Raw genomic sequence first — 12,697 nt, 5'->3', positions numbered from 1 at the left:
TTAGCTCGGGCCCTGGGGCCCCTGGTGTTGCTGCTGCAAGAGTCCTCCTGAGCAGTGTCCCTGTGCTCTTCTGGGCGTTTGGCCACCAAGGTAATGTCCCAAACCAGAGCGTGTTGTAGATGCCGCAATCAATACTTAGCCAAACTGCCAGCACTGGGGATGGGAGGACGGAGAGTCTCCAGGGAAGTGCCCCCTCCAAGGCCGGCTTCTGCCCAGCCTCACGTGTGGCACCCCTGGGAGATGTCTCTGATGGTGATCTGAGGAGCCCAGGACTGAATCTAGTGGCAGAACTTCCTGCCCTCTGGTTCCCTGTCACGTGAGGGTCACAGGAACTTCTGGAGGGAACCATGTGGGGGCTCCACAGCTGGAAGCATCTGTAACACTAACCCCAAAACCATCAAGGCACAAAAACAGGATCTTTCCAACTGCAGGATGCTGAGGTCTGCTGTGATGCTGTGACGGAGTAGGAAGCAGCACCGGGGAAGGACCCAGGTGGGAGAGCGCATCCCTCACGTGGAAGAGTGATGGCCTTTCACTCTGATCCCTGGTTGGGTGCCCACCCCCGACGCTCAGCTCCACAGGGGGCTGGACCTGGGGCCTCAGGGGAGATACCTGGCCTTGGAAGAGGAGCCGACCTTCCGGCTGAAGCTGGCAGAGCGTGTCAAGGCCACCTCCAGCTCGGGCACCAGCACGAGGACCTGCGGCCGCTGCACGAAGCCCAACCCATTGTGCACGCCCACGCACAGGCGCCGCTCCAGGATCTCCAGGGTGCCGACGTCCAGCGGGCTGCCCGCCTAGGAAGAGCACAGAGTGAGGCCGGCGCAGAGCAGGGGCGGGAGCTTGCCAGGAAAGCCCCCAGCGGAGAGGCCGCCAGGGAGACAAAACCAGAGGTGTCAGGCCTTCCAGACCAGATGGAGCTTAGTGAAAATATGATAGTGTTAGCTGCTCAGTCGTGTCCAACTCTTCGCAATCCCACGGACTGCAGCCCAACAGGCTCCTCTGTCCATGGGATTTCCCAGGCAAGAATACTGGAGTGGGTTGCCATTCCTTTCTCCAGGGGATCTTCCCAATCCAGGGATCAAACCTGGGTCACCTGCGTTGCAGGTGGATCCTTCACCATCTGAGCCACCAGGGAAGCCCACCCAAGGAGCTTAGTAAAGCACTATCCAATCAGGGTGGGTTGGCCTTCGGGCACTTTCTTGGTACTTTGGGGGTTCCTCAAATAGCATCACCTTGTACAGGAATCACCCCCTAGATTCCCAAATCAGCTAACTCTCACTTTCCAAGGCTGCGCTATGATTCTCAAGGTGCAGCAAACTAGCAACAAGGGGACCCGGCTCCTCCAACAGAATCCGGAGCTCTGGGGTGTACAGGCCCCCAGAGTCAAGGGCAGGCAATGATGGAGGTGCCTAGAGGCTGAACACAGAGAGTGTCAACACCTCTGCCCTCCGCCGACTCAGACACCTGAGACTTGGGGTGGATGGGGCAGCAGTAATCATAACCCAATAAAAATGGAATCTGCCCCAAAGTGATCTCTGGATATTAAAGTGTTTCATCTTAACAAAAAATGTACAGGCATGCTAAAAAATGGGCAAGGATATTCCTCCAGGCTATTATTGTTTATTAAATTATGGGATTGGTGCAAAATGATCCCTGAATTTTTGAGTTTTCTTCATTGCTCATTAATCATGCTGAACTGACCTAAATGCAGCCCATTAGTCTTTGAGTAATGAGAATAAAACGGGGGCAGAAACAGTATCTTCCGACTGAATGGGAACAAAAATACAAAGAGAGTAGAAATATGTAATAAAGTGATCTTTATGGGAACATATAAAATTCAACAATGATACCCTTAAACATCTCAGTAGTCACAGACAATCTACTCTGAGCAATGGGAAAACAGCAGGAACTACACCAATAAAAAGTTTGCAGTTGTTTCAATTCTCTGCTTAGCATTTCTGTTTCTTGTGGGACTATGTTACATGGAGCTACATTTTCAAGAATGGGTTGTTGTTGTTCAGTTGCTAAGTCATGTCTGACTCTTTGTGACCCCATGGACTACAGCATGCCAGGCTTCCTTGCCCTTCACCATCTCCTGGCATTTGCTTAAATTCATGTCCATTGAGTTGGTGATGCCATCCAACCATCTCATCCTCTATCTCCCCCTTCTTATCCTGCCTTCAATCTTTCCCAGCATCAGGGTCTTTTCCAATGAGTTGGCTCTTCACATCAGGTGGCCAAAATATTAGAGTAGTGTGGGTAGACAGCAGGAAAAAAAGAGTCCATATTTTAAAATATTCCACCTTATTCATACATGAACACATATTTGTGTGTGCATGCAATTAATCATTTGCAAGCTTCATAATTTGCTAACTTCAGGATGGGCACCAGGTGACTGAATCATTCATTCTCACAAATAACAACTCAATGGACATGAATGTGAACAAACTCCAGGAGATGCTGAAGGACAGGGGAGCCTAGCATGCTGCAGTCCATGGGGTCGCAGAGTCAGACACAACTTAGTGACTAAACAACATGCCAACTGCTGGGGCACATCAGGTGCAGCGCTGTGCAGTGTCCTCCTGGTGCAAATACTCCAGACAGGGACTGGCATCCCCAGTTAACAGGCAAAGGGTACCAGGTCCTCTCCACAGCCAAGCACCCAGAGAAACAAAGCAGAGTGACGCTCCAGAGAGCTCGCTGGGCAGGGGGATGGGGGCGCTGCCCGCAGCTCTGGCAGGGCGGCTGGGCAGGATGGCAGATCTGAGACTGAAGCCTGAGAGGGGTTGTGCCAAGGATCCAGATAAGGAATATGCAGGAAAGTGGGCCATGTGTACAAGGGCCCATGTAGGGACCAGGTGTCATGCAGGCAGGCAGACCTGGGCAGTGCCTGGGGGAGTGCCCCTCCCAGAAAACCACTTCAGTGAACCAAAGTGGTTGCAATTTATAGTCATCTCCTTGGAAATATCTTCATATACTCTGAAAATGTCCCTTGTAAATGTAGACTATTTTACAGGTTTCCCTAAGCTCGTTTGGTGATTTAATTTACTTTTAAATGAAGACTGATTAAGAAACATTAGGTCTTCCCTGGTTGCTCAGACAGTAGAGTCCACCTGCAATGCAGGAGACCCAGGTTCAATCCCTGAGTTGGGAAGATCCCCTGGAGGAGAGCATGGCAATCGACTCCAATATTCTGGCCTGGAGAATCCCATGGAAAGAGGAGCCTGGTGGGCTACAGTCCATGGGACTGCATAGAGTTGTACAGGACTGAGCAACTGACACACAGATAAGATACATTAATGTGTGTGTGTGTGTGTGTGTTAGTCGCTCAGTTGTGTCCGACTCTTTGTGACTCTACAGACTGTAGCCCGCCAGGCTCATCTGTCCATGGGATTTCCCAGGCAAGAATATTAGAGTGGGTTGCCGTTTCCTACTCCAGGGGATCTTCCTGACCCAGGGATCAAACTCACATCTTCTGCACGGGCAGGTTAATTCTTTACCACTGCACCACAAGGGAAGCCCCTAAGATACGTCAAAATGAATGTTAATTAATGTCTCCGGTTAACAGCACTCTCTCAGCAGTGAAGCTGACAATGGGCTAGTGGCCCTCTTTAGGCACAAGGAGACAAGAAGACAGAAACAGGGGCATCACTGTGACCGCCCACATCGGGGGCTCAGGAGGCCGGCATCTCCCAGTCTGCCTGCTGTTCCCTCCTCACTGTTCAGACTAAACTCCCCAACCCTGGACTGTACCTCCCGGAAGCAATCGCTGATCACGAGTTCCAGAAGCTCCTCCTCGAACTTCTCCAGCGAGGGATACAGCGTGAAGAACAGATCATCCAGGTAGCACGTCAGAGGCTTCTGCAGGCGGGGCTTCCGGAGGGCATCTCCTGGACACGAGAGGCTCAGATGGATGACCCGTGGAAACACAACCGCCGGAGGGCCCTTTCACCCACAGGGCTTCAGGCCAAGGGCTGAGCACTGAGAAGAAGGCGTAGGCATCGCTTGGACGGACTCAGAGCCGGAGCCCCTGTCAGCCCAAGCCCAGATACTAAACAGATCAAATGACTGCAAATTTCATTTGGTCCAAATTCCTCCCCAAACGTCCTCCAGGAACAAATTTCCTAACTCAGCTATCTAGGGCACACAGGCTGCCAGAGGCAGGGTGACATCTGTTCCCTTCCCCATGGCTTCCTGTTCAGCGAGAGCACAGCCAACTGTGTCATTTCTCATTTCCTTATACCCTGAACTATGGGCTTCCCCAATGGCTCAGCAATAAAGAATCCACCTGCAATGCAGGAGATGCAAGAGACGCGGATTCGATCCCTGGGTGGGAAAGATCCCCTTGGAGGAGGAAATGGCAACCCGCTCCAATATTCTTCCCTGGGAAATCCCATGGACAGAGGAGCCTGGCAGGCTACAGTCAGAAACGACCGAGCAACTCAATGACAGAAACGACACCCTGAACCATGTCGAAACACTCAGACACACGTGTGACCATGGAGCCACGATAAGCAGAAACAAAGGCTGGGCTGCGAAGATGAGAGGGAAGTCCCATCCCTATCAAGAAGCACAGAGACCATGAGCTCCATGAGGGTGAGGACAGAAAGGGAGGCTGGCCCGTGGCATTCAGCCCAGCGCCCACGCCGAGCAGGTGAGTGGAAACCCAGCCTCGAGAGCGGAGCATCACACCTGTTTGGAGAGGCTTCTCCACAGGCCCTGGAACAAAGACCACCACCAGTAAGAAGAAGGCAAAGCCAGTCCCCACAAACACACCCCCAGGGGGCGTCTGCCCCTCTACATCCCCATCTGTGTCATCACTCTGGTTTGGTCTTCTCTGACTCTTCCTAAACTTTTATGATTATTTAAATATTGAGGTACACGGTCTTAGATTTTTAAAAGCCCAATTCCAAAGCTTAAAAAAAACATTGATGTGAGACGCAGTGACGATCAAACTATGCCAGAAAGAACACTATCTTACTGGAAGGTTATCAGTCAGTGCAGCTGAGAGGCAGTTGTCTCTGTAACTTAAAATGCATCAAGAGCCTTAAAAACATACCTATCCATAACCAACAAGGACCTACTGCAGAGCACAGGAAACTCTGCTCAATGCCACGTGTGGCATTGAATGGAGGGGGTGTGGGAGAACATGGATATGTGTGTGCGTGTGGCTGAGTCCCTTCACTGTTCACTGAAACTGCCACAGCATGGCTAATCGGCTATATCTCAACACAAATCAAAAAACTTAACCTTTGAAAAAGAAATCCATATCCACCTTCTGCCCCAGCGATGCCATTTTTGAATCTATTTAGCAAAATAATCAAGAGTTAAGAGATCAGTCACTCAGTCGTGTCTGACTCTAAATAATCAAAGATGGAAGCAAAGCTTTATTTGCAAGAATACTCATTAGAACATTATTTATAACAGACAAAAGTAAGAAACCACCAGATGTTCAAGAATATGAGAATGTTAAATAATCTCTTGCTCATCCATATAAAATGAGAAAAAAATCATATTGTCAGAGATTATTTAAAAGGAAATCAAAAAACAAAAAAAGAAAGAAGGAAATAAAAACAAACAAAAAAGAATATTTAATAATCAAAAATAATCATGACATTGTAGGTGAAAAGAACAACATATAACAACATATAAAACTGCATATTATTAGTCCATTTGATGACAAGATTACTTAAAATATATGCATTTTGAGACATCACTTTGCCGACAAAGGTCTAAAAGCTATGGTTTTTTCAGTAGTCATGTATGAATGTGAGAGTTGGACCATAAAGAAAGCTGAGCGCCAAAGAATTGATGCATTTGAACTATGGTATTGGAGAAGACTCTTGAGAGTCCTTTGGACTGCAAGGAGATCAAACCAGGAAATCGATCAGTCCAGAATATTCACTGGAAGGACTGATGCTGAAGCTGAAGCTACAATACTTTGACCACCCGACGTGATGAACTTACTCACTGGAAAAGACCTTGATGCTGGGAAAGACTGAAGACAGAAGGAGAAGGGAATGGCAGAGGATGAGATGGTTGTATGGCATCACCAACAGAAGGGGATGACAGAGGATGAGATGGTTGGATGGCATCACTGACTCGATGAACATGAGTTTGAGCAAGGTCTGGGAGTTGGTCACTGACAGGGAAGCCTGGTGTGCTGTAGTCCATGGGGTCACAAGGAGTCAGACACAACTGAGTGATTGAACTGAACTGATACATTTGCATATATACACATTTATCTTTTTTCTTGGAGTAGTACTCTGTTTTTGTTTGGTTTTTTTTAACTGAAGTATAATTGATTTTCAGTGTTTTCAGAGTAATTCACTGTGATTCAATACATATATCTGAATCACAGAAAGGTGATTCAGATATATATATTCTTTTTCGGATTCTTTTCCATTATACATTATCTCAAGATATTGAAGTTTCCTAGTCTGCATAGTAGGTCCTTGTTGTTTATCTATTTTATATATAGTAGTGTGTATTTTTTGATCCCAAATTCCCAATTTATCCTCCCCCAGCTTTCCCCTCTGCTAACCATAAGTCTGTTTTCTATGTCTGTGAGTCTATTTCTGTTTTGTAAACAAGTTCATTTGTATCATTTTGTTTGATTTCACATATAAGAAAAGTCACATGACATTCGTCTTTCTCTGATCTACGTCACTTGGTGTGATCATCTCTAGGTCCATCCATGTTGCTGCAAATGGCATTATTTCCTCCTTTTTATGGCTGAGTAATATCCCATTGTATTTTTTATACCATGTCTTCTTTATCCATTCATCTCTTGATGGACATTTAGCTTACTTCCATGTCTTGGCTATTGTAAATAGTGCTGCAATGAACACTGGGGTGATGTATCCTTTCCAACTAGAGTTTTCGTGTTTTCCAGACATACGCCCAGGAGTGGGATTTCCAGATCATGTGGCAACTCTATTTTTAGTTTTCTGAGGAACCTCCATACTGTTTTCCACAGTGGCCGCATTAATTTACGTTCTCACCAACAGTATAAGAGGGCTCCCTTTTCTCATATCTTCTCCAGCATTTATCATTTGTACTTTTTGATGGTGGCCTATACATGTACATCTGTAGACAGTAATCATATATTACTTTATTCCCCTTTTTATGGTTTTCTATACCTTTCCCATCACAAATACACACTAAGGTTTGATACTTCTGAGAAAGTTTATGTACTCCTTTCATCATATTTTTAAGTGTTTAAAGCAGGTCAGTTGATGAATCAGACCCAATTTAAAAGTACAGCTATCCTTATTCACAGTAGACAAAAGGTGGAAACACCCAATGCCCATCAGGAAGTGAAAGAAAGACAAACAAACTGTGGTCCATCCACACAACACAGTATCATCCTTCCCTGGTGGCTCAGGAGGCAAAGAATCCACCTGAAATGCAGGACACCCAGGTTCAATCCCTGGGTGGGAAGATCTCCTGGAGAAGGGAGTGACAGCCCACTCCAGTATTCTTGCCTGGAGAATCCCATGGACAGAGGAGCCTGGCGGGCCACAGGCCATAGGGTTGCAGAGAGTTGGACATGACTGAGCGACTCACACTTTCACTTTCACTTTAGAAGAGGAAGGAGACGCTGACGTATGTTACAACATGGATGAAACTTGATGACATTATGCTGAGTGAGATGAGCCAGTCACAAAAAGACAAGTACTGCGTAATTCCATTTATATGAGGTGCCCAAAGTCATCAAATTCCAAGACAGAACGTAGAATGGGGGCTGCCAGGGGCTGGGGCAGGGGTGGGGAGTTAGCATGTCTGCAGAGTCTAGTTCTGCAAGATGAGAGCGTTCTGGAGACGCGGGGTTGCTCAACGATGTGAATGTGCTTAATGCTTCTGAACCACGTGTTGAAAAATAGTTAGAAAAACACATTTTATGACATGTGTATTTTACCATGATGTTAAAAAACATGCAGAAATATACAAAGTGCAACCTTTCATAAAATGGTCAAGTGAGTGTCCGAAGCACATCCTGAGGTGGGAGCCTCAGTCAGAGACAGAAGGAGAGAGAGGGGGCCCAGAGGGGAGGCGGGCATGGGAAAGGGACCCCTCTCCCAGCAATAGGCAGGAACTCAAGGTGCCTCCACCCATAGGAAGCACATGAATCATCTATGCAGGATTTCAGGGAACACAGCAGAAAATGGCCAGGCAGCGGGTCCCTCTGGGAGCTGAGTGGGGGAAGGGGTAATGCTGGCAGGACCAGAGCATCAGGAGGTGAGGGTGCAGAGAGGGAGCAGAGGGAAGGGGGGACACATAAAAGAAGCCTGTCACCCCCTTATTTTTGCAGACTGCATATCATTCACATTCTGCAAGTTAATTCATGTGTCTACATCATAGGGTAGGACACATTCCCCTCCAGTGATTTCAGCGTTTTTAACACACAACCGCTGTCTTCTTCTGTGACCTTGATCCACAGGACCCTGTCGCTGGCGTGTGCTCGCTGCTTTAGAGCCCAGACAGCTCATATGCTGGTTACCAAACAACCCCTCAGCTCTTGATCACAATTAAACTCTTGACCAAAAGAGGTGTTCATGGTCAAGTGGCCCAGGGCTCCGTGGGCAGTCACAGAAGGGGGGAGGGGCTCCAGGTAAGGTGGCCACGACCTCCACCCCAGAGGGAGATGGCAGTGATCTCTGAGCTCCCTGTGCTCCTGCGAGACCCCCACCTTCCCCCCCACCCCACACTCGGAGCCGCCCCGTGCTCTCAGCCTTAACGCCAGTGAGACCATACCATCCTGCCTCCCACCTGGGCTTCCATCACTCAGTCCAGGGAGCCAGAACCCCCAGACACACCCCAACCTCTGGTGCAGAGAGCATCCTGGGGGCACCCACTGAATCCACGGAAGGAGGACATACAGACTACAACTGGCATCCTCTCCCTAACAATCCGTGCCGAGCAGCAAAATCACCCAACCCCAAAGATACACCCCAGCAGGTTACCAGCTCATGCCCCCCAACACCAAGTCTTGTTTCCATGGAAGCATGAATGGGAAACAAGTGCCCTTCCCTGAGGGCTGCTCCCTCAAAGGGTCTGCGGGGCCCCCAAGCCAGAGGTCACTCCCTGGTCAACAAGCACTGGGACAGTGACAACAGCCACCAGCCAGCACTCCCCTCCCCGCCATCTTCAGGTGAGATGGAAACAGAAGGAAACCCAGAGCTGACCCATTGCCTTTCCCAGTGCAAGGGGCCCAGTTCTGAGCCTGGCTTGGCCAGACTTGTTCTGCAAACTTCCAGAAGCCACAACCAAAGAAAGTACAGTTCTGAGGGGCCCTCTGACACAAGACAGATCAGACCTCCCAGATGCCCTGTGCAGTCACAGGGGAGCCGTGACAAAGGAGCCAACCCAACTCAACTCAAGACAGAAGATTCCAGACCAAGGAGCAGCCACTCACCCTTGCCAGGCACACCCCATGTGGCCAGGGCAGGGCTTTACTGACCCATTTCACTTGATCCCCATACACATCTCTCCGGGCAGGTCCTCACAATGCCCCCATTTTACAGAGAAGACCGGCCATGGCAGAGGCTCAGAGTGGTCATATGGGGCCAGAACAGAGCCTGCTCACCACCTCGGGCCTTGGGGCGCTTCCCCAGCATGCCAACACCACCCACGGGCACAGCTTCACTGCCTGACATGGTCATTCCCTCCTTCAACCAGCACCAGTAGCCAGCACAGACACAGGGGACCTCGGCAGGGCTGACCCCCGGCAGAGGGACTGTTGACCCCCGTGCACTGTAAATGAGTGGGTTTTCAGTCATCCGCTGCCACGTCTTTGGGTGGAGACGCAACTCCCAACAGCAGCCCTGCTCCTACTTCTGAATGATGCCTTTTCTCCTGAGACTCTTCCGAACACAGCGCAGAGAAAACTGGACGGTGAGAACCCCTCCCTAGAGACATCCTATCCTTCAAGGACGCGCTTGGTAACACGCCCCCACCCGAGGACCTCAGGCTCTCAGGGATACAGCTCCCCTGCCCAGGGTGTTTCATTCACCAGAACACACCTCCCAAGACAGAACGTGGCAACAACAGCAATAGAATGTAAATGAAATTTAGGAACAATTTAGGCAGGAATGTAAGTGAACTACCCAACTCCAGTGTTCTTGCCTGGAGAATCCCAGGGATAGGGGAGCCTGGAAGGCTGCGGTTTATGGGGTCACACAGAGTCGGACACGACTGAAGTGACTTAGCAGTAGCAGCAGCAGCAGAAAGTGAACTTGAGCTAATCCACATTTGCTCTAGATGGCATGCATACTCAGCACGACTGTAGCCCTCCAGGCTCCGCTGTCCACGGGATTTCCCAGGCAAGAATACTGGAGTGGGCTGCCACTTCCTCTTCCAGGGGAATCTTCCCAACCCAGGGATCAAACCTCCATCTCCCACGTCTCCTGATTGGCAGGCAGGTTCTTTACCACTGGGCCACGTGAGAAGCCCCAGGTTTGCTCTGAAACACCTCCTATGGCCTGTGAGGACCGAGGTTGGACTTGAGGCTGGCCCTCATCCAGGAAGGATGCACTGACTCTATACTGTGAGCACAGGGATGCACCCTCAGCCCAGCACGGGGCCTGCCGCCCACAGGGTCTACTCTACAAACACGTGTTGAGTCGTCAGTGAATCAATTAGTATATAAAACGCATATACCAACCTACTAGCAGCAGTTATCTCTGGGGAGTGAGGTTGGAAGGGAAAACTTTTAGTTTTATGAATTTATTGGATAAAGATTAATTCTGTCATTTTAACTGTCCTCAGCAAAGGGCCAGAATCGAAGCTGTAGCACGCTGGCCCCTGACCCACAGCAGCCTCAGGGAGCATGGCCCTGTCCCTGGTCACTCCCTCATCACAGGGGTTCGAAGTCACTATCCAGGAACTTAGAAGACACGTAGCACACCTCCAGAGGGTGGGCAGTCAGCTCAGCCTGGGAAGCCTGGTGGAAGAACCCCATCAGTACACAAGGTGCTCAGGCCTGGGACCCATATGTTGTTTGTAGAAGTGCAGCATCAGCAGTTTGGGGCTGGGGAAGCACCTCAGCAGGTGGAGGGCCAGCCCGAGGACACACCAGCCAAGAGGGGCCACCACGTGGTCAGTTCTTGGGAAAGCTCTGCCTAGCTCAGTTTAATAGATGAGGAAGCAGGGCTGGGGTCAGTGAGCTGGCAGGTCAGCCCGGGGACAGCCCCGCACCAGCACAGAGTTGGCATGCCGATGCTCGAGATACAGGAGGGGGGCAGGATGGGTTCCTGGGGAGCAGAGGGCAGCGAGCCAGGCCAAGCAGGAGATGAGAGATGACTGACAGCACGAGGGCCCCGCAGGGCAGTGGGCAGCAGTGAGCCCCTGCCCTGACTGCCCAGCACAGTGCTCCAGGCACCGCCTCACCACCCCTGCCAGCCAAACCTCCTGCAGCTACCACATTTATGAAAACCACATGTGACCCTACAGTGACCTCCATCCACATTTCAATCGAAAACAACCCACTCCTAGCACTGACATATATCTGCTGCTGCTGCTGCTGCTGCTAAGTCGCTTCAGTCGTGTCCAACTCTGTGCGACCCCACAGACGGCAGCCCACCAGGCTCCCCCATCCCTGGGATTCTCCAGGCAAGAACACTGGAGTGGGTTGCCATTTCCTTCTCCAATGCATGAAAGTGAAAAGTGAAAGTGAAGTCGCTCAGTCGTATCCGACTCTTAGTGACTCCATGGCCTGCAGCCCACCAGGCTCCTCCGTCCATGGGATTTTCCAGGCAAGAGTACTGGACTGGAGTGCCACTGCTATATCCGCTACCATGTGTAAAATAAACAGATAATGGGAAGCTGCTGTGTAACACAGGGAGCCCAGTCCGGTGCTCTGTGACTACGGAGAGGGATGGGATGGAGTCGGAGGGAGGCTCAAGAGGCATGGGATATGTATACACTTATGGCTGACTTACAATGCTGTATGGCAGAAACTAATACAACATTGTAAAGCAATTATCCTCCAATTAAAAATTTAAAAAAATAAAACAGTGAAAGCAACTCACTTCTCCCACACTGCGGTATTTTACAAATGAACAAACAGCTGAGTCCCATCATGATATCAAAATAAAACCAAGCCCTCGGCAAGTTAGACAAGTGATTCCCACCACTGAGGCCAGCACCAGCCCCTGCCTGGGCCCTTCAGGGCCATAAAACACTATCCTGCAAAACAACTCTTTCAAGAGTGAGTCACAAAAGCCCATGAGATCCTGGGCGGAATTTGTAACAGAAACAATAACCACCGTCAGAAAGCAGGCTGGGTGCCTGGGAGGCTGCGCATGGGGGCTGAGCAAGAGGGTCTCTGCTCCCAGGTGGGCTGGGGACTGGAGGGGAGGCTGCCCTGGTCCCCTCTCCCTCAGAGGAGTGAGCACAGCTCCTGCCCACTGAAGGCAGCTCCCGCCCACCTGCTAGAGCGCATTCTGGCCATTTGTTTCTAAACAACAACATAAATTGTTCTCCATTTTTGCCATTTTACAGACACCACCTGCATCCCTCAAAGGCCCCAGTGCCTGCCATTCCACATCAGAGGCAAACCGAAGGCCAAGGGGGCTCAGCTCGTCCAAAAACGCAAACTCAGGGTCGGGAGCTGGACTCGAGCTCCTTGAATCCAGAACTCTTCTCCATGACGCAGCCCTTTACCCTTCCAGCCTGACCTGAGACGCTGAGAACA

General features: G+C 50.0%; 1 protein-coding gene across 10 annotated transcripts in view; it reads right to left on the bottom strand.

The window, feature by feature from the left end:
- Positions 1-12,697, bottom strand: part of NPHP4 (nephrocystin 4) — a 138,538-nt gene that overhangs the window by 91,648 nt on the left and 34,193 nt on the right. For all 10 annotated transcript variants that reach the window (XR_001502085.3, XM_059875745.1, XM_005217171.5 and 7 more), the window contains 2 exons: positions 3,754-3,890; positions 613-794 (listed from right to left, as the gene is read on the bottom strand). Coding sequence is in view for 9 of the 10 variants with exons in the window: in XM_059875745.1 (XP_059731728.1) it covers positions 613-794; positions 3,754-3,890 (319 nt within the window). In the remaining variant the exon portion in view is untranslated. The remainder of the gene's footprint in view (positions 1-612; positions 795-3,753; positions 3,891-12,697) is intronic.

This window comes from Bos taurus, chromosome 16, assembly GCF_002263795.3.
Source record: "Bos taurus isolate L1 Dominette 01449 registration number 42190680 breed Hereford chromosome 16, ARS-UCD2.0, whole genome shotgun sequence".
NCBI classification, from domain to species: Eukaryota; Metazoa; Chordata; class Mammalia; order Artiodactyla; family Bovidae; genus Bos; species Bos taurus.
This window is presented reverse-complemented; position numbering and strand designations above follow the sequence as displayed.